Below are 23,513 nucleotides of genomic sequence, written 5' to 3'. Positions count from 1 at the left end.
TTGGTCATCCTAAATACTCAAGAGGTTACGCTCACTTTCGCTCTCTGTACCCCTGGTCATAGCAAAATTGAAGGCACGCGGCTCTTTTTCATTGGTCTCAGGTTACAAAAAAAACTGACCAATTGCTAGGCTAATACATGTACTTTGAAGATTACAGAGGTGCGACACCCGACTTCAAAGCCAGTCAAGTTGGCCGTTATGCGACCGCAAAATTCTTCTTATGTGCATTAAAGGATTGAACTAGTCTCCACGTTCACTGAGCCTTCAATTTTGCTATGACATATTTCCAGGGGTGCCGAGAGTTAAGTGAGCGTAACTCCTGGATTGTCGAGGATGATTCCAGGGGTGCCGAGAGTTAGGTGAGTGTAACTCCTGGATTGTCGAGGATAATTCCAGGGGTGCCGAGAGTTAAGTTAGCGTAACTCCTGGATTGTCGAGGATGATTCCAGGGGTGCCGAGAGTTAGGTGAGTGTAACTCCTGGATTGTCGAGGATAATTCCAGGGGTGCCGAGAGTTAAGTGAGCGTACCTCCTGGATTGTCGAGGATGATTCCAGGGGTGCCGAGAGTTAAGTTAGCGTAACTGGATTGTCGAGGATGATTCCAGGGGTGCCGAGAGTTAAGTGAGCGTAACTCCGGGATTGTCGGGGATGAAGGTATGTGACAAGAGGACAGACTACCAAGGGAGTATCACGCGCCCGCTCGGGAGCGAACTACAATCAAGATGTCGAGGACTTAACAGTGCATGTTTTATCTTACCCGTATCTTACTTATCCTTTCTCACATAAGGTAGCAAATTGGTCTAGTAATTAAGGCCATGACCATCTTGATACAGGAGGCAGCCTAGAGGGGCGCATCCTTGGTACTCCAGGGGTTACGATGACTTCCGCCTGGAGGATGAGAAAGGTACACGATTTTCCTTGCTTTCCACTGCTCTTCACTGCGCTACCATGTACCCGCCTCAAACGAAATTGAAATAAGAATATGCGTCAAGGCCGCTACAGCAATAGTCTGCCCACTTAACCGTGTAAGAATCAACACAAACTGGCAAACAAATTCGCTAACTACTGACAGAAATCCAAAATAAGTCTTGGACTAAAATTTGGTGGGAAAAAGATAGGCCAGACCCAAGTCATACGTGTGTCGAATACATGAATTGGTACGTTGTTAATTCAGACTGCATTTTCACGTTAACATGTTTTGTATGACACCACAAGTACAACTTGGTTATCGGTAAAATAAAATTAGACTAGAGTGTTAGTGATGCTTTCATGATGTTGTAATGTTTGGTCGACAATTTTGCGCGGTTTACTATTGGAGACCTGCACACAAGGACTACGGTCGTGATGACCGCAGATAAATTCTATTATATATTCTGTTCTGCGACTATTAATTTAGCTCGCTATTACTAAACATTATGGCGTGTCTAGTCCCTGTGTGTCTGATATTCCAGTCGAGCACTCTTCTGCGTTCATATTGCATTGATGTAAGGTCTGTTTCATCAAATAATCAATGTTAAATGCCGAGTAAAAGGGGTTTATTTCATACTATTGTTATCATCAGCAAACGTCAGATTTAGACCTTCACTTAGCAATAAGCATGCAACAAACGGCAGATTTACTTACACCTTCACTTAGCAAAGAGCCTTTGAAAACACAGTCGAAACAATTAGCATGCAGCGGACATCATAATTGTCATAAAAGTCTGACGTCATAATGGCAAAAGTTCTATGACGTCACTATAATTATTTTTGACTGGCCCTGGTAACCGAGAATCTCTCTCCGATTTATGGATGTCTTGATTCTATAATATTCCGTTTACGTACTGGGACGTCCCAACGTGAGTATATTTGTGTTAACGATGTATTAATATCACGAATGTAACGCCATGGCCACAGGGGTGGTGGGATGGTAAGTTGACTAACGATCGGACAGTGTAAAACGGACCAGTAATGTAACAGTCCCATGATGTGTAACGGGGAAGTAATTATAATATAAAGGACGTACAATTTGTAACGGGAACAAATACACTAGATTGAACAGTGTATAAAGACGAATAATGTGTAGAACTAACGGGGAAGAGGGATTAACGGACATTCAGTTTAAAGAAATGTAACGGACAAACAGTATGTAACGGTAAAGAATGTTACGGACGAACAGTGTGTAACGGGGAAGATATGTAACGGAATAACAATGTGTAACGGGGGAAGATATGTAACGGACATACAATGTGTAACGGACGAACAGTGTTTAAAGGAGAAAATACACGTGTGTAATGAACGAACAGTGTGTAACGTGAAAGATATGTTACGGACGAACAGTGAGGAACGGGGAAGATATGTTACGGAAGAACAATGTGTAACGGGGAAGATATGTAACGGACGAACAGTGTGTAACAGGGAAGATATGAAACGGACGAACAGTGTGTAACATGAAAGATAGGTTACGGACGAACAGTGAGGAACGGGGAAGATATGTTACGGAAGAACAGTGAGGAACGGGGAATATATGTAACGGACAAACAATGTGTAACGGGGAAATGTAACGGACAAAGAGTGTAACGGGAAAGAAATGCAACGGAAGAACAATGTGTAACGGGGAAGATATGTAACGGACAAACATTGTGTCACTTGGAAGAAATGTAATTGACAATCAGTGTGTAACCGGAAATAAATGTACTGGACGAACAGTGTGTAACGGGAAAGATATGTCAACAGTAAGTAACCGGGAAAATATGTAACGGACGAACAATGTGTAACGGGGAAAATGTAACAGACAAACAAACAATGTGTAACGGACGAACAGTGTGTAACGGGGAAGTGTGTAACGAACGAACAGTGTGTAACGGGAAAGATATATCACGGACGAACAGTAAGTAACGGGGAAGATATGTAACAGACGAACAATGTGTAACGGGGAAACGTAACGGACAAAGAGTGTGTAACGGGGAAGATATGTAACGGACGAACAGTGTGTAACATGAAAGGTATGTTACGGACGAACAGTGTGTAACATGAAAGATATGTTACGGACGAACAGTGTGTAACATGAAAGATATGTTACGGACGAACAGTGTGTAACGTGAAAGATATGTTACGAACGAACAGTGAGGAACGGGGAAGATATGTAACGGACGAACAGTGTGTAATTGGGAAGATATGTAACGGACGAACAGTGTGTAACATGAAAGATATGTTACGGACGAACAGTGAGGAACGGGGGAGATATGTTACGGACGAACAGTGAGGAACGGGGAAGATATGTTACGGAAGAACAGTGAAGAACGGGGAAGATATGTTACGGAAGAACAATGTGTAACAGGAAAGATATGTTACGGACGAACAGTGAGGAACGGGGAAGATATGTTACGGAAGAACAATGTGAAACGGGGAAGATATGTAACGGACGAACAGTGTGTAATGGGGAAGATATGTAACGGACGAATAGTGAGTAACGGGGAATATATGTAACGGACAAACAATGTGTAACGGGGAAATGTAACGGACAAAGAGTGTAACGGGAAAGAAATGCAACGGAAGAACAATGTGTAACGGGGAAGATATGTAACGGACAAACATTGTGTCACTTGGAAGAAATGTAATTGACAATCAGTGTGTAACCGGAAATAAATGTACTGGACGAACAGTGTGTAACGGGATAGATATGTCAACAGTAAGTAACCGGGAAAATGTGTAACGGACGAAAAATGTGTAACGGGGAAAATGTAACAGACAAAGAAACAATGTGTAACGGACGAACAGTGTGTAACGAACGAACAGTGTGTAACGGGAAAGATATATCACGGACGAACAGTAAGTAACAGGGAAGATATGTAACAGACGAACAATGTGTAACGGACAAATAGTGTAACAAGAAAGAAATGTATCGGACGAACAATGTATAACGGACAAACAGTGTGTAACGGGGAAGATATGTAACGGACGAACAATGTGTAACGGGAAAGACAGTGTATAATGGGTAAAATATGTATGGTACAAACAGAGTGTCACTGAGAAGAAATTTAACGAACAATGAGTAACGGGAAGATATGTATCGGACGCACAGTGTGAAAAGGGGGAGAAATGTAACGGCCAAACAAAAGAAGCAAGGAAGACACTTTAACAGACGAATCGTGTTTTATCCGGAAAGATATGTAAGGGACGAGCTGTTTGTAAAGGGGGAAATATGTAACAGACGAACAGTGTGTAACAGGGAACATATATGTAAGGTACGAACAGTGAATAACGGAGAATCAATTTAACGGTCGAACAGTGTGTAATGGGGAAGTATGTTACCGGCGAACACTATGTGTAACGGGGGAGACATGTACCGGACGAACAGTGTATTACGGGGAAGTACATGTAACGGGTGGACAGTGTGTAACGGGGGAGACATGTACCGGACGAACAGTGTGTAACGGGGGAGACAGGTATTACGGGGAAGTACATGTAACGGGTGAACAGTGTGTAACGGGGAAGACATGTACCAGACGAACAGTGCGTAACGGGGGAGACATGTACCGGACGAACAGTGTGTAACGGAAAATATATGTAAGGGACGAATAGTGAGCAACGGGAAATATATGTAAGGGACGATTAGTGAATATTTACATTCTGTATGCTTAGACCCATTGACAAAAATCAGTGTGTAACGGGAAAGATATGTAAGGGACGATTAGCGAGTAACGGGGAAGATATGTAACGGACTAACAGTGCGTAACGGGGCAGATGCACGTTTGTAATGACCGAACAGTGCGTAACGGAAAATATATGTAAGGGCCGAATAGTGAGCAACGGGGAATATATGTAAGGGACGTTTAGTGAGTAACGGGGAAGAGATGTACCGGACGAACAGCGTGTAACGGAAAATATATGTGAGGGACGAATAGTGAGCAACGGGGAATATATGTAAGGGACGCATAGTGAGCAACGGGAAGTATATGTAAGGGACGATTAGCGAGTAACGGGGAAGATATGTAATAGACGAACAGTGTGTAATGGGGGGAATGTAATGGACGAACAGTGGGTAACAGGGAAGATATGTACCGGACGAGCAATGCGTAACGGGGAAGACATGTCCCGGACGAACAGTGCGTCACGGGGAAGACATGTACCAGGCGAACAGTGCGTAACGGAAAATATATGTGAGGGACGAATAGTGAGCAACGGGAAGTATATGTAAGGGACGATTAGTGAATATTTACATTCTGTATGCTTAGACCCATTGACAAAAATTACATTCATAAATGCATAACACAGGTGTTCATAGAATCTCAGCACGTGGGAACTGATAGTAACCTGATCACACTGCGTAGTAATACACTACAAAAACTACTCACTCGGAACGACCGACCTAGATGATTAATACTTACATCTTAAAATATTATTGAACTGTGCTTTGTGAAATATCCACGTATTCACGTGTCCTGTGCTACAAATAAACACTGAATATGGAACTACATTTTGTTGTGTTATTGTTGTTGGCGGTTGCTAAGATCTCTCACGATAGTGTCACATTTCCCCGCGAAAAAACACTGTTCTCGCCACTGCGTTGCACCCGTGTATAAGCAGGAACAAACCCTGTTGTGTGTAACGGGAAAGATATGTACCGGACGAACCGTGCGTAACGGGGAAGACATATACCGGACGAACAGTGCTTAATGGGGAAGACATGTACCGGACGCACAGTGCGTAACGGGAAATATATGTAAGGGCGGATTAGTGAGTAAGGGGGAAGATATGTACCGGACGAACCGTGCGTAACGGGGAAGACATGTACCAGGCGAACAGTGCGTAACGGAAAATATATGTATGGGACGAATAGTGAGCAACGCGAAATATATGTAAGGGACGATTAGTGAGTAACGGGGAAGATATGTAATGGACGAACAGTGTGTAATGGGGGGAATGTAATGGACGAACAGTGTGTAACGGGGAGGATAGACATTTGTAACGGGACGAACAATGTGTAACGGGGGAGAAATGTAACGACCGAACATGTAGCAAGTAAGAAAATGTAACAGTGTGACGAACGGAGAAAACATGTGACGGATGAGGTATGTAACGGGGAAAATGGCACAGTCATGTGTATTTGGATGTCACCAGCAAACAATGTGTGGCGAAGTAGGGATGTCATAAACGAACAATTGTACTAATTCGATTATTGCCTTCTGTTAAGGATACCTGTGGTCTCGCAAGGTTGCCTCGGCAAGGAAAACTCGCCTGGAAAGGTAAGTTTCGATAAAAGAAACAACTATACACTTACATTTTCTACTCTGTAACAAATTATTATATTGCTCTTTAACTTAGTTACAAATAAACTTTCGTTCTTGCTCTGTAACTACGTTTTAAACGGGTTACGAATACATTATGTTGGTGCTTTGACTTTCAGGTGCATACAATGGCGGACGCTAGACAAACTCGGATAGAAGATGGCGGTAAGACGAATAAGCAGATCGCGTTCTATGACGTTAAAGCCACGGCAGAGAAGACGAAGGCTGCTGTAGAGGTGGGGAACGTGTACAACATTACGCAGCTCCCGCCGCCGTCGCCTGACCCCTCTTTTAGGCAGATTCAGCGGCGAAATTCCAAGATAGAGCGGGTTCAACAAGAGGAGAAGAACATGTCTCGGCGGATGGAGCAGCGCCTGCAGGACATCTCCAACATATATCGGGTCGCCATACCGTCCATGTCCGACAGCTACCACAAAAGTACTCCTATCGGAAGTTCTATCAGTCGTCTGCCACCATTATCACCAAGCGGGAGAATGGTGTCGGCCTCGCACCCACGGGCCCGACCTCCGCGGACCCCCGTACATCCTGAGTTAGATAAAGGCTCTATGTTCCGGGCGACAATGGCGGGACGCACTCGCACGTCCAGCTCCTATCGGGAGTTCGTCGGTCGCCTGTCCTACCTCATCAACCAGAGTCGGGATAAGATGACAAAACTGTATGGCAGTTCAGACTTGTCTCTGGTTAGGGAGTTTCTCGGAAAGGAGTCCCCCGACCACTGCGTATATCTAGACTCCAGTCCCAGCGACAAGATGGCGGCCTTCCGTCAGCAGCAGTTCTGTATCAGTTCCACCTTCAGGAAAATACTCCACAATGAGGCAAAGAAGAAAAGACTAACACTCCATTCTCGCAAGTAGTTGTTAAAATTAAAAAAAAATATGCTTATTTTTCAAGATTCTTGTTGAGTTATTCCAATATACACTAAACGGTAAGTTTCATATAGGGATTGAATGGCGTTTTTTATTGGGGGGGGGGGTCATGCCGGTATGAACGCAAATCGGTTACAGCCATAACAAACATGAAGCCGCTGGGCATTTTTACGATAGAACAATTGCTGAAATTTAATTATTTGATCTTAAATATTTGATTTATATACTGCGTTTTGTATATGCGTCATCCTTTAAACGATGTTGGCGGAACAGCCCTATTTCAATAAAATTGACGCCATTTTGGCATTATCCAAGCTACCCCAAGCAAAGCGACAAGTCTCTCATTGAACAAGGTCAATCTATGACGTCATAAGTAAACCACGTGTTACGTCACGAAAGTTTTTGCTTCCATGCTCAAATATTTACCATCGTATGGCATTGTCACTATATAACCCTACCAAAATCAGTTGGCATTCATATAGGCTATGAATGCCATTGAACGATTGTTGACGTCATAATTATTACGTTGGATACCACTGACCCTCCCTGGGCGATGGCTGTTCTATTCATTGAACAAGCATAAACGATACATGAATTATTTAAACTAAATGTTGAATAATAGTAAATGTAATTGAAATTTCTATGAAATAAACAGATTAGAACAATGGTAAATATAAGTTTTGAACTGCTTTCTGTTGGCATTCATAGGAAAAATGAATTCCAACTGGACAAAGGCAAATGAAACATGAAGCGCTAAGGCACTTAATTGAATTTTCCTTTCTCCAGTTGGCATTCATATTGCCTATGAATGCCAACTGAAAGTAGTTCAATGCTTAAATGAAATGCATTTGGTAATGTTCATATGGTGGGTTGCAGCGCAAATGTAAATATAGTCAAATGAAGTCCAACTTGCAGGAATAGGAATATAACAGCTATAAAATTCTTGATCCATGAAATCATTATGATGTCATAATTGTAGATACCGTTGACCTGCCCGTGAAGATGGATGTTCATAGGCCAACCGAGTCCAGCTGGAGTTAAAATTGAAATATATTGGCCTTACGAATTAAGCCAACTTGACCCCCTCCCTCAACCCATATGAGGGTCAGCCCCTTTATTTCTTTATATCGCTATGGGTTTATGATACCACTTTCAAAATTTGGTTCAAACCTACTGGGTTGCTTTAGAGGATATGCCATTTAATGCACAGGATGTCGGAAGACAGGCGGCAGATAAAGCACCACATCGAAAACCTCAATCTGGGATTTTGTACCATCCCAGCAAAAAATGGTGTAAACGTACCACATATAAGTATACAGTCAGTCACTCACAAGTTTTATCTACTATCAAGAAAATTGTAAGTTCAAAATGTAACATTTTTACACAATTAATAAAAGGTTTAATTTTTGTAACGCACAAATCAAGGATATGTTCAATACCTGATGTCTTACAGCTAGAATTTCAGAGCTGTCATTTGTAGGTATGCTTGTCCAATATGTCATTATCATAGATAAGGGTGCGTAATGCTTGGAAAGGAGACATTGTTCAATGATTTAAAAATAATGGTAGGTAATATAGAGATCTACTGTCAGGATTTATGTAATAAAAACAAGTCACATATACACTAAACACCTTTATTTGGTTAGGTAGGTTTCAAATATAATATCTCTTTATCAAATTTGATAAAAAAAAAAATTAAAAAAATAGGATATCGCAAAAATATAATTTGTTAATTATATTCAAACATAAATGAGGTTAACGGGTTAATAATGTTGTTAACAACAACATGGCACAGACTTGTTTATTTATTTGTTTAAATGTCTTGCAATAAACATCTTTTTTAGGTGCAGCTTTGCCTCCTAATTCTTATATTCCACATTCAATTTGGTCTTTTTTGTATCTACCTGGCTATCATGACACATTTGGGCTTTTGAAAACAAACCTTTACAACATCACTATATACCAATGACCTTGGTGAAACTAAATGCCTTAACATTCAATTTTCTGCAAACTGGACATAACTGGTATTATTTAAGGATAGGAAATGATACTATGTTATCAAGAAAAGATGTCTTTGATCAGCAGTAATGTTGATTTTGTAGATGATTATATCAAACTATCTATATTTACAAATTCATTATGTAATACAAAGAAAAGAATTAACATTCAAAAACACATGACCAAAAGTCTGTTATCCACCCTTAGTTCTTTTTGAGCCAAGGTAATTGGCAGCACTGACCACAGCATACAATTAACCTTGTATGATAATATTACACATTTAAATCTCTAACCGTAAAGGTAAAAAAAGGTAAAATCAAATGCACATCTTTTTTAATTACAAAAGTACATCTTTTTTACATACAAAAGTAAAAACTTCTTTTAAAAATATCAGCATGTGATAAAATTAGCATATAAAAAAATAAAAATAACAAGTCCAAAATAAAAACTTTCTCATACATGAAATACAAATGTATTAAATCTTGTAAAAAAATCTGAATCAAATATAACAGTAAATTTGAAAAAAAAAATTTGTTGTACCTTAACAACACATGTATTAACTACCTAAGGAGGTGCTTTTTAATCTGTATGTTAATTTTAAGTTGGTTAATTGGACTAGTAATGGAAAGTGCTTTAATACACATGAAATATCTACTCTTGTATTTACAGAAATGTCCTGGACTCGTGAATTAATATCGTACTTATATACAATTGATGCTGCCTTTCCACACCAGTGACTGCTATTTCAAATAGCAACGTGATTTGTACTTTTCCCCGAAAGGATGAAGAAACAATAATGTATATAATGTTAACATTAAAATAATGTTATGATCATCCCCAATAATACTTTTTTAAAGATTGCAGTGTTAATTCACACAAGAAGTGAAGACAGTTGCATGAAGCAATAGAACTAGCAGGATATGATTTGTTCATGTAAATGAAAGGATCAAATATTATACTTATGTGGTTTTACATGAAAGTCCAATCAGATTTGGTAGAGGATGGTGGGAATCTTTCCACACTACGAAGCCTTTGACCTCGTGAAGTATGTCTTGGAGGTGGAGGAGGATTGAGTGCCCTCAGATATGAAATAGAGTCCAGCGGCGGGCAGGAGGAAGGGTGCACAGCTAACCAGGAAGATCCGCAGCTGTACTACACTCATTGTTCCACTATAGAAGGCACAGGCTATACATCCAACAGCCAGGAACAACATCTGAACATACAACAGGGTACATTTTTTAACTTATCAACATTTTTGAATTTATCATCATTACCTAAAATAAACCAGCATGCATTGAAAAAGATATTTTAATATAAACATTTCTTGCAAAACTGAGCTATCTTAACAGATTGATGTATTAACTATAATATTTTAAAATAGTTTTATTCTGAAAGTTTCAACAAAACAGATGCTATTTATATAGCTATATGGAGCGCTGACCCACCTCAAAAAACAGTTTTTTTAACTAAATGTTGTGCCTTAGTCCAAATGAGCAGGACAATGATAATAGCATGAATGTGTTTTCTCTTCATAACCAGCAATTGTACATACACATATGGTTATGGGGTAGGGATCTCCACTATTTCCATGTAATGAACCAGGGGCTAATTTAAGTTCCCAGGGTGGGGCCAGACACCAGGGCTGATCTTTGTAGCTTATGCTTATCCAATTATTATACTCAGCAATTAAATATTTTGTTATAGGGTTGGAATCTCAACTGTTTCCATTTTATGCAGCAGATCACCAGGCCAATTCTGGAAATATATCCAACCAAATGCTGTTGTGTGGGGATCTCATCGATTTTTTTTTATAGCATATGTGTATTTGTCTCTTCATACTCAGGAACTGTTTATAGGGTAACCATATATGATTACAAATAAGCCTACATCCTCAGTGAAAAAAAATATCAACAAAAACAGGGAGGAGGTACCCTGTTCCTAGGATATCTGCCGAGTGGGGACGAGTGATGTCTTATTTGTGGTCAAATACAGTATATAAAGGGTGAAATCTCACATGGTTCATACAAACTTTTGACCTCCAAATTTAAGGACTTTTCAAGGTTTTTTCAAGACAAATTTTGAAAATTCAAGGGCTCATTTATATTGCAAAATAAACAAACAATTTTAATGAACAACAAGGCCTTGAGGGGCTAGGATTGAAGGAAAGTCATCGGCATCCGTGTTCGGATTTAGATTAGGAACAGTCGAGGTAGGTCTCAATGTACATGCCTTGAAGTAGAGGGTTTGGCATAAAAGTGTCAACGGCCAAGTCAAAGCGGTCCCCGAAATTGTTTCACGTGTTTATCACTTTTCATGTGATGCAAGGGCGTATTCCTTAATCTTGCCCAGATCAATAATTTTGTTACACAGTGAGCACAAAGCAGAAGTCCTATCACCCTTGAACACCCTCACCCAAACAATTCTGGGATCGTCTAGCCATTTGCCATTTCCCCTCCTGTTAACAGTACTCTTAATGCGCATGACTGTCTGTCACTTTGGCGCTTTGACTACGATACTTACTCAATTCAAACGCGGTGATGATACGAATTGAAAAAGTAAAACCGGAAACTTCATTGGTATATATATTTTCCGGAATTATTAGAAATTACAATCTGCAATTTGACGATCAATCTGTGTTAAAAATAATTATTGTTTGCGACGAATGTTTATAACAAAATACTGAATTAACATGACAGAAACGGATACCCAACTAATTTCTTTGATTTTCAAGAGTTTTTCAAGGCTTATCAAATTCAAGGTTTTTTCAAGACAGACATCAAATTCAAGGGTTTTTCAAGACAGACATCAAATTCAAGGTTTTTTCAAGACCTGTGCGAACCATGATGTATGTCGCGACCCAGGAAGTAAGTCCATATATGTGAGGGGACGAATCCCGAGACTGATCCCAGTAATATATCTCAACTTTACATACCCAGCAATTGTTAATATGGATACAGAGTGGGGATCGAAACTATTTCCATACTGTCCCTAAGGACATTGCCAGACCCCAAGTTGTGTTTGTCTCTTTAACCCAAGCATATGTACATGTATCTATATAATATATATTCTGGATATAAGGCGGGGATCTCAACCATTTCAAAGTTATAACCCAGGCAGGGGTCTCCCCAGAATTTTTAAGCTGATATGATTTATTTTCAACAGACTTTCAAGTCGGACACAGCACTGCTGCATGCTCAACAATACCATATCAAATTTAGGGGGAGAGGTCATAATGCATGTGTGGCCCTTAATTTCTCTCTCTTTAAATAAGTTCTTTTATTTACCAAACTTTTGGTGAATTTTAAAATAAAAGAAAAAGAAAACAAATAAAATGTGTTACAAAAAAAAAAAAAAAGGTTGAAAGGTGTATGGGTTTTGTACATTGAATAATATAAATATAATTTTTTTCTTTACATTTGTATCCTCAGTTTATCCTGAGAACAAACTTCAAACAGAGCCCCACCCCTATGTCCCTAGCGGGGTCATACGTTATACCCACCAATAAAACAAAATTGAGACCTCTTGGCCCAAGGATGCTCCAGACTAAATAAGGATAAAATCCCTTAAACAGTATGGTAGAAGAATGATTTTTAAGGATTTACCTCTATTTCCCCTATTGGGCCCTGCCTCTCTGCCTCCAGGGCTAGGGGGGTCAGACACACTGTTTATACAAAATTGGTTCCCCTTCACCCAAGGATGCTTCATACCAAATTTGGACAAAAACCTGTCATTCATACAGAAGAATGTTTTTGAAGAATTTGCTGTTTCCCCTATTGGGCACCTCCCTTTTGCCCCCAGGGGGGCCACACCACTGTTTATAAGAAATTGAGTCCCTTTTGCCCAAGGATTCTCCAGACTAAATTAGGATATAATCCCTTAATCCCTATGGTAGAAGGATCATAAAGGTTTTACTTCTATTTACCCTATTGGACCCCGTCCCTCAGGTCCCACACCCACTGTTTATATAAAATTGGTTCCCTTTTACCGAAGGATGCTCCACACCAAATATGGGCCAAATCCTTTCATTCCTACAGAAGAAGAAGGATTTTAAAGAATAATTTGCTATTTTTCCCCTATTGGGCCCCACCCCTCAGGCCCCTGGGGGGAGGGGGAGTGGGGGCAGACCCACTGTTTATACAAAATTGGTTCCCCTTCACCCTAGGATGCTTCAGACCAAATCCTTTCATTCCTACAGAAGAAGGATATTAAAGAATTTACTATATTTCACCTATTGGGCCCCGCCACTCTGCCCCCTGGGGGGGGGGGGCGGCGGCACACCCACTGTTTATACAAAATTGAGTCAAAATCTACTTGGCCGTTCAGGACGAGTAGCGTTTTAAAGGAAAAGTTGACAGACTGATGACGAACGCTGCAGTATGGCGTAAGCTCACCATGGTCCTTTGGACCAGGTGAGCTAAAAACTTTTAACATAAATTTACAGTGTTAAAATTTTTCTTAAGGATGTACTCTTCTGAGGTTTCAATCACGTTCAAGTCTCGTTTTGATCTGGTGTAATGGGGTTTTGTAACATTTAACAACTTATAATAAGTTTATTAGCAAACACGCATCTGAAAAATATGTCAAAAAACTAGATGCCTGTTGTTTGTAGATTTTTTTTTACAAGAATTTAAAAAAATTACCAATTCGGCGGCCATTTTGAAAATGTGTATTGTGTAAATCTTGTGCTTCAAAAAAGGCCAAAATTTCACCTTTTTTGGCACTAGATTGATCACTTAAATTGTCATTGTGTCGCCATTTTTAATTGTAGCAGGTTCATTTTTGCTGTACAACTTTATAATGTTCAATATGATAAAAATAATATGCAACAAACTGAAAAATTATACATTATTGATATTTTTTTACGTATTTAGTGTAACTGAAGCAATTTTGATTTTTGACCCCGAAAAAAGTAAAAGATAACACAAATGATAATGGGACAAAAAAAAAAGCACACTGCCCCCCCTTTCGTAGATGTTTTAGAAAGAGAAACATGTTTTCATTTAATTCATTAAATATTAAAAAAAGTTGAATACCGTAACTTTTTATATCAAGCGTTTAATCTGTAAAAAATGAGTATTTTTTCATTAAGAAATAGGGGGTAGGGGTAACTAAAATCGGCTTTTTGAGTTAAAACAATAAGATTAAGAAATTTTACTTCCATAGTTTAAAAGAAAATAATATTTTCAACAATTCTACAAACATTTATGCATATCTGATAACACACTTGGAAGAAATTGCATGAATTTGTTCTGCAAGTGGTCAAAACCCAAAAAATCACCTAAAATCACATGTTGTGGTAAATAGGTATCTTTGACCGATCATAGCACAAAAACGAGCACACGGACATATGGTTTTTTTTGCATTTTCTACTATGCCATTTACTCCTATTTCCAAAAATCCATATAAGAAAAAAAGTTTAATACAGGAAATTTTTGACTTCCCAGAGGTGTACATCCTTCAACTGTTATCAAATATTGTCATTTAATTTGATGAAAGGTTTAAACAGCTTTTTATAACAATCCGGATTTTCATTCCACTTTCTGTTTTGTACTTCAAACAATCAAACATGGCGACCATCACTAACTGAATACACACACTGTTTCAGCGTTGTCAAATGCAATCATATGCGAGTAAACTTATTCATAAGAGCCTTATCAAGTGTATGTGTTTTCAAGTCTTACAATTGTTTCCTCAAATTAATCACCTATTGATCATGTAAGAGGGCACAGTGGTAATTGATTCATTGTTGTTTTTTTAAAAGACCCCTCAGTGCATATTACAAGGTGATACAGTTTATAGTTTAAGGTGATATATAGCCAGTTATTGGTTTATACAGCATGGTGGATTTCTATCTGAATCTGATACGGCAACGTATCAGCTAAATGGCCTGGGGAGAACCGGGATTAAGTAACTTGAGGTGGGGCTATACCCTGCAGAAAACATGGTAGCATAGGAGTATTTAAAAGTTAGCAATTTTGTATACATGGTAATTGGGTGGTGATCCCATCACCTTTTCTGTTATGAACAAAGAATCAAGTCCTAGGTGAGTTAGTAATTACTCTATAGGTAAGATACGGCATATTTCCTTTTTGATCACTGAGTTTCATATAAACATCAGAAGTAAAAAGAAATGTATTGTATGTTTTATTGTCGTATAGGAAGTGGAAAAATATGGCTTACCGTTAGCTGCATGCAGAAAAGCCTCCTTCTATCTTCATTGTCTCTAAAGCTCGGTGCGAACCAGGCCAGGAAAATCTGACTGAACATAAGGGCAGCAGTAACACGCCCTAGATGGATCTGGAAGATTTTTGGACTTGCTATCTGGAGACAGAATCAAATGGTGTCAATAAATGTTTTTGATTTTCTTTTCATGCCTTATAGAAGAATCGCTTGCCTGGTATCAATCGGACACCAGTGATCTTCAAAGCTGGCCAAGAGTGAACACATAAAGTCAGTGGGCTAAATTAAGACACAGTCGAAATATAGTCACCCTTAGCATTTTGGTTATTGACATAAAAGCATATAGAAGATATTTTCAACATTAGACACCGGTGACCTTGAAACTGTATCAAGGTCATTAATTTGATCAAAATTGGTAGCCCTTCATTCCCACAAGTTACTCGCCAGGTATCAGCATCCCGTGCCTTTCCGTTATATTTGACCTCTGTGACTTTGCATATAAATCAAGGTTATTCATTTGAAGACCTTGTAGTCTTTCATTCCAGCATGTTACTGGCTAACTATCCTAACCCTGCGCCTCTTGGTTATTCATAAGAATTTGTTAAGAGTTTTTTTTAGACAATTGACCCTTGTGATCTTGAATATGGGTGAAAATACTTCATTGAACAACTTGCTGCTTTACCCTCTTTCTATGCAGGCTACTGACTAAATATCTTCAATCGTGCCATTTTGAACTGCTGCTTACCCTCTTTCTATGCAGGCTATTGACTAAATATCTTCAATCATGCCATTTTGGTTTGATTCCCCGATCAGACGTGAAAATGCACTGTATGAGGTCGCCTGTCTGACCATGTGGAGGTTTTCCAGGTACTCCGTTTTGCTCCCACAATTAGACCCAAAGCGTACCAAGGAACGAACTATAGGTGGCATTATACCTGATACTCATCATATGGACTACAGGCCATCCTATAATCATCAAAGGGACTACAGGCCTTATACTTACTCAAGGAAATACAGGCCTCCTTATATCCACTATAAAATCAAGGCTAATCATCTTTTACTTGCAAAGGGATTAAATTAAAGGTCACCTTATAACCACTATGGTACTAAGGGCTGCCTCATACTCACAAAAAGACTTAGGGACATATGTGGGAAAGCCATTACTCCCAAGCCTACAACGAAAAAGACCAGGAATTCAAGTCGAAAAATAGTGCTGACTGGACCCTTCTGTTCCCTTCGTCCAACCGATGGTCTTGTTGTCACCAGCTGTACAACATTAGATACCCAGGAGCAGCCAATAAACAGAACGAAGAACCACATGTTCTACAAAACATAATGAGGAAACAGTTTGATAGCACAATGAAAATGAATCATGCTACTTAACATAATGATATGTATTTAATAGATGTGATTTGTGTAATTTAAGATTAATTGTTTTTTTAGTAAATAGCAGATATCTTATTGTTTATTAAAACTGTCAACTTAATATTTCTACAAGTGTGTAAAAAACTTACTGTAGCTCTCTGTATTTGTACATGTATAGCGTATACACATCACAACAACAAAATTCATTATATGACAGTTGCTTCATAAGATCAGGCTGCTGGCTGTTTCGACCATTTCAGTTGCTGTTTTGGCCAGTTCAATTTGATTTTAGCATTATATTTTTACTATCTATATAATTGTATATTACATGTATGATATGTATTATGTTTGGTGCATATACAGGTATAGGAACATCATATCAAACTTTCTAAAATTACAGTAAGCCAAAACAAAACCTTTTTATTTCATAAAAAGCTTCATAAAATGTTTATACAAATGAGTTGGCTATTTTGACCTAAAATCAATACTTACTCTGTCAGTGAAAATCTTTTTGGTGGAAAAATGTCCGTATAGCGACACCATTAGCAATGGAAGGAGTCCCTGCAAACAGGAAAAGACGATAAGAAAGTTAGAAACCAGAGCATAAATTGAGCACAATTGAAAATTTAAAAAAAAAAGGTCACCTGTTATGTAAAAACTGATGTCATCGATGTTGCCAAATGAAAAAGAAATAATTTTGTAACAAAAGTAACTTGAACTACATGTATAAAAAGGTAACATATTTTGTTAATGTTAAAATTAACATGATAAACGGCAAACATACAAAGTGTTGTTTAAGAGAACAATCGGGCCTTTGGAAAAGTTATTTATAATATAACATTATAGATGTGTACACCATTATTTTTAATCTCTTCCAGTTTATTCTTCTTAATAATAATTTTGCTTCAGTGCATGTGTCAGACATTGCTTGTTCAGGGATAGTACTTAAGTCAACGAAGCCATATCTGAGTCTGGAGAAGAATTCCAAGATGGCCAAAGCCCAAAGTGTCATAGTATCAAACTGTTATTTCGTAGTTATAATGTCTATCAAGTTTCAATGATTTCCAATTGGAAATGAACCAAATATACCCAAAAGTATCATTTTTCTATTTAACTAGTCTATAGTAAACGTTACCCCATCCTCAGGGGATAAAGTGCTTTAAGACCCTTCTATCTATGTAGATTATTTACTTCCAGCCTATCTGGGTTTGGATAAAAAAATAAATCAAGCCAATTTGACCCCTTTTAGCCAGCCCCTCAGCCCTCGAAACATGTTTGAATAATTTCCAATTGAAAATGAACCAAACATACTCAAAAGTATCATTTTCCTATATAAAGTATAGTAAACTTTGCCCCCTCCCCAGGGGCAAACATGGAGTCTACGGGACATGAAATTCTCAATTTGATAACGCACCTCAACACCCTTCCATTTATGACAAGCATTGGTTTCCAGCCTTTCTCAGTCTGGAGAAGATGACTGTTGAAATTTCTAGCTATATGGCCGGGGTCCATTTGGGCTGCACCCCTCAGCCCAATGGGCTGAGACAGGGTTAAAAATGTCAAAGTATCAAACTGTCATCTCATGGTTATAATGTAAATCAAGTTTGAATGATTTCCATTAAAAAAAATGAACAAAATATACCCAAAAGTTGGATTTTCCTATACAAACTATAGTAAATTTATCCCCCTCCCCAGGGGCAATCATGAAGCTTGAGGGTCATGAAATTCACTATTTTGATAAAGTACCTCAAGACCCTTTCACCTATGACGGTATTGGTTTCCAGCAAAATTGACCCCTTTTAGCCCACCCCTCAGCCCTTGGTCAAAATAGAAAGCATGCATGTTTCTGAGAAGCACTTCTTTTAATCAACAGATTATATGAAAAAGAGACTTGTACATCTAATGTTGATTTTTTCAGAGATATTTACCAAAGCTCTGGACCACAGCAAAGCTCCAACAACACTATCATCCCGGGATTTTCTGCAGGAGTACCACATTAACATGGGGACCAAAAGATACACACCATACATGCGATACATCAAGATACTATCTGGGTCTTTCATAGTTTTGTCACTTTGCACCTACAGTGAAAGAGAAATATGCATAATTGTTCATGTTGAGAAATCCTTATTAAATAATTGCAAGAACAGTAGTACCATTTTTGAACATCATTATACATAGCGTTAATATGCATATAAAATTGTCAGGCAAGTTGTCAGGACCAATGATTTGATTACCAACACTTATATCAGCAGCTGGAAAACAACTGCACACATGGGTTAGAATCTTGCATTTGAGCAACTGTAACAGCAATTGCGAAAACATTTTTTTTTATTCTTCTGGTTTTATTGGTAATGCCTTAATCTATAAGAGTTACTTCCCTTGCATTAGTTCAAAATTTAAAGCCAAATACATTGACTCCAGTGTACCGTTCGTAATATCATATTTACATCTTAGAAATCCTTTTGCGATTGCACTATCGAAATATTCTTAAACTGCAAGCACTAATGCAATATATTCAAATGACAATATACGAAAAAACGCACCTGCTGACCCATAAAAAATTGTGGGAAGAGGATCGCTCCTGCTCCGAGCCACGACGTGAAGACCATATCTGCGAACATTGCAGTCTTCCTGTCCCTAAGACTTACTGCAAAACCTACAACAAGAGCTAATGCTCGAATAACATCAAAAATTGGAGCCATTTTCAGTCGTTCCCTCTAAATATTTCAATAACAGTATTTTCAAACAATGCGCCGCTTTTCTAGAATGCTGCGCCACCTGGAGGAAGCGTTCAGATGTCATTCGGGCGCGTTCGTTATAGAACCATTCGTTGGGTGTGTTCGTTTGTAAAATTAAATGAACAAGAAAATGTCCTCATGGTTTGGCCTTCACAATGATTTTTTTACGTTTATATAAGGGTCCTTTGCTTGCTAAATTGTTTCTATATCCAAAATGTAATATCATAATGTAAAAAATCTCTACCGACTTTTAATTGTTTGCTCAGAGACATATTACATGGTTCATGGTGGTCGACGTCTTCGTAAGCATAGTATTGCTTCTGTTGACGCTTCTTCATAGTTTTTCACATATTTGCAGGTTGTGCAGAGGACGTATTACATATTAGTAGCACGATGGTAAAAACTTGATTGGATGGTTGACCCAATGTTTATTGAGTCTAGATTTAAAAACATTTAAGGTTGGGGAATTTACCACAATTGAAGGGAGTTGATTCCAATTATTTACAATTCTATTTTTAAAAGCATGTCCCCTAATGTTGGTCTTGTTCCGATTTTTTCCAGGTTCTATTAGGTCACCTGATCTTTGCTCAAGTGACCTATTCCAATCACTTTCCGTCCGTCGTCGTCCCTCGACCGTCGTGCGTCGTGAGTTAACTTTTTACATTAAAAACTTCTTCTCAAGAACCAGTGGATGGATTTTTTTCAAACTTGGTCAGAATCATCCTTGAAAGATGAGGCTACCAAATTGTAAAATTGGGATTCCTAGCCCAACCCTAGGGGCCAGGGCGGGGCCCAAAAGGGAAAATTAAGTAATATTTCAAAAATCTTCTTCTCCAGACTCAGAGGTATTACAATCATTTTCTCTGCATGGATGGAAAGATCATCGGGGCTTTATTAAAATTGTAAATTTCAGAACCCCCGAGCTTTCCGTTCTCCCTTGGGGAGGGGGTAAAGTTTACTATAGTTTATATAGGGAAACAACACTTTTGGGTATATTTTTACAATTTTCTGTTGGAAATTATTCTTACTTGGTGAGAATTATCCTTGAAGGAAGATGGTTTTAAATTGTAAAATTGGAATTCCTAGCCCAACCCTAGGGGCCAGGGCGGGGCCCCAAAGGAAAAAATAACCAATATTTCAAAAATCTTCTTCTCCAGACTCAGAGGTATTACAGTCATTTTTTCTGCATAGATGAAAAGATCATCAGGGGCTTTATTTAAATTGTAATTTTCAGGACCCCCGAGCTATCCGTTCTCCCTTGGGGTGGGGGTAAAGTTTACTATAGTTTATATAGGGAAACAACACTTTTGGGTATATTTTGACAATTTTCTGTTGGAAATTATTTTTACTTGGTCAGAATCATCTTTGGTGGATGACGGTATCACATTGCAAAACTTGGAATTCCCAGGGGTTAGAGCTGGGCCCCAAAGGGAACATTTACAAATATTTTAAAATTCTTATCCTTTGATGACATGACAAGTATTGTATTTCACTTAGTTTACATGCTGATTTCCTCATCACATCTAAACAATGAAATAAAGCTACCAGTACCTATGATATAACTCAGGTGACCGCTAAGGCCCTTGGGCCTCTTGTTTAGTTTCCCCTCGTATTGAGGTTGTCGAAGGCAGGGATGGTTTGTTGGTTGGTTATATCTATGGTGTTTATCAGCTTATAGATTTCTACATTGTCAGATCTTAGTCTTCTGTATTCAATTTATGGTAGCCCTTGCCGTCGGATACGCTCAGGGTACGAGAGCTCTTTACTGGATGGAACTAGTTTGGTTGCCCTTCTTTGAACATTCTCTAAGGAGAGTTGGTCTTTTTTCAGTATAGGTGACCATGTGGTGACATTAATTTCAAGGTATGGACGTATACCAAGGATTTATAGAGGTTGTGAAACATTTCTTTGTTTATACAACTGAAGGTTTTAAATATGAGACCTACGTTTCTATTTGCTTTAGATACTGCAGTATTCACTTGTTCACTATTTTTTAGGTTTTTGTCGATAACTACACCGATAGCTCTCTCACTTGTCACTAGATATATTAGATGTCTCTCTCCCGTTGCTGGGTGATCTCATATCTGACGTTGTTCTTTTATTGGCCTGTATATATTTGTAGGTGTTTACATTTGTCTGAATTTAGTTCTATCAGCCATTTTCTGTCCATTCGCCTACCTTGTTGATGTCGTTCTGGAGTGACAATCCATCCTCATTAGCTTTTGTTGGTTTGTAGAGTTTGGCGTCGTCGGCAAACAATTTGATTTTATTGTCAAGTGACTCTGGTAGATCGTTTATGTAGATGAGGAACAGTACTGGTCCGAGCACGCTCCTATGTGGAACTCCACTGATGACCAGTTTGGATGATGAGTATTGACCGTTTACAACTGCTTCCTGTTTGTTATCTTTTATAAAATCTCGTATCCACTCTAGTAGTTCTCCTTTTATCCCGTTCCCTTCCACTTTTTCAATCAGTCTTTTGTGTGGGACCTTATCAAAGGCTTTTTTGAAGTCTAGGTAGATTGTATCAATTTGATTGTTATGGTCTAAAGCTTCTGTCCAGTCCTCAAGGGTTTCTGATAATTGTGTTGTGCATGACTTCTGAATCCGTGTTGGTTTTCAGTGATCAGATTGTTGTCGTCTAGGTGTTTGACGATGCCATCTCTCATTATCTTTTGTAGCAGTTTTCCCAAAACCGACGTGAGACTGATCGGTCTGTAGTTACCTGGATTTTTTTGCTTCCTTTTTTGAAGATGGGCGTTACTATTGCATGTTTCCATTTTGCAGGTAACTTTTGGTGTTGCACAGATTTACGGAAAATAATTGCTAGTTGCTTGATGAGTTCGTCAGCAGTTTCTTTTATAGAATGTGGATGAATTTGATCGGGTCCTGAAGATTTGTTTGTTTTTAGTTTGTTGATAGCTTGTCTTCAGTGATAGCGATTGAGCTGATAGTATTTTGTGTTCGTAGCGGGAAAACGGGGATTTCAATTGTGCCTTCATCTACGAATACACTCGCAAAATGTAGATTTAAAGTTTCTGCCTTTTCCTTGTCGTTTGTTTTTTCCAATTGTGTTACCTTCTCTTTGGTTTTGGCTCTTTTGCGGACGTAGTTCCAGAATAAAGTGGGGTCAGACTTGATCTTGCTTGCCATCTGTTTCTCAAAGTTGTAGTGTTGATTTCTTATGATCGTTGTAGCTTTGTTCCTTGCATCTTTGTATTTGTTAAAGTTCTCGTTAGTTTTACAATGAAGGTAGTTTTTACAGAGGTTTTTTTTATCTTTTCAAGTGTTAGTTTGTTTTGTACATGGGTACCCTTTGTGCTGCCTGTTTGTCCTTCGTCACTGGTACATGGTGTTTATCAACTATAGATATCTTTGCAGCAAAGAATTCCCAGGCTTCATCCAGGTCCATGTCGCCCATAACGTCCCCGTTAACTAAGTTTAACTCTTGGCGGATAGCATTGTAGTTCCCTCTGTTGTAATTTGTTCTCCTAATTGGCGGTGGGGATTCATCACTAAAGCATGAATATCTAAAGGATAGGGAAAGGTGGTCACTAGAGCCTAAACTGGCATTAAATGAAATATCTCCAATCATGTTTTGACCTTTACTTGACTGTAATGACCTTTCAATGTGTACATGGACTTGCTCCTGAATATTTATGTTCTTGTTTTAAACATGTAAACACTGTCCACTTAAGAGCTACACGACGGGCTGAACAGAATGTGTTGTACATTCCTAAGCACAGGACAACCTTCTATTCTAGTCACTTTGTTTTATCAAGTTGTAAGACTTGGAATGCACTTCCAAATGATGTAAGGTCATTACCATCTTTTAACACTTTTAAGCATAGAGCTATAAAGCACTACTGTGATTCATACTTTTAGATAAAGAAAACAGTTTTTTAATTTATGCTATATTAGCGTATATCCTGGTAAATTTTATACTTTGCTATATTAGCATATATGTATGCAAGGCTCCGGTCATTTAACTATTATCAGACCTTCAAGGCATGAGAGTTATGCTTTCTGTGATATTTGATGTATTGTACTATATAATTGCATGTAATATTTTCA

General features: G+C 38.5%; 2 protein-coding genes across 2 annotated transcripts; one reads left to right on the top strand and one right to left on the bottom strand.

Moving 5' to 3' along the window:
* The first annotated feature begins 1,727 nt into the window (after positions 1–1,727).
* LOC110442732 lies at positions 1,728–7,179 on the top strand. Its single transcript, XM_021486475.1, has 3 exons — positions 1,728–1,837; positions 6,175–6,226; positions 6,388–7,179. The coding sequence occupies exon 3, from the start codon at positions 6,397–6,399 to the stop codon at positions 7,141–7,143; it is 747 nt and encodes a 248-aa protein (XP_021342150.1). The 5' UTR covers positions 1,728–1,837; positions 6,175–6,226; positions 6,388–6,396; the 3' UTR covers positions 7,144–7,179.
* Positions 7,180–9,611: 2,432 nt separating this feature from the next.
* On the bottom strand, positions 9,612–19,490 carry LOC110442751. Its single transcript, XM_021486504.1, has 6 exons — positions 19,245–19,490; positions 18,627–18,779; positions 17,191–17,259; positions 16,462–16,656; positions 15,334–15,474; positions 9,612–10,366 (listed from the first exon to the last, which is right to left on the bottom strand). Exons 1-6 carry the CDS (start codon positions 19,401–19,403, stop codon positions 10,175–10,177), a joined length of 909 nt encoding a protein of 302 aa, XP_021342179.1. The 5' UTR covers positions 19,404–19,490; the 3' UTR covers positions 9,612–10,174.
* Positions 19,491–23,513: the final 4,023 nt, after the last annotated feature.

The sequence above is a fragment of the Mizuhopecten yessoensis genome, unplaced genomic scaffold (assembly GCF_002113885.1).
Source record: "Mizuhopecten yessoensis strain PY_sf001 unplaced genomic scaffold, ASM211388v2 scaffold716295, whole genome shotgun sequence".
NCBI classification, from domain to species: domain Eukaryota; kingdom Metazoa; phylum Mollusca; class Bivalvia; order Pectinida; family Pectinidae; genus Mizuhopecten; species Mizuhopecten yessoensis.
This window is presented reverse-complemented; position numbering and strand designations above follow the sequence as displayed.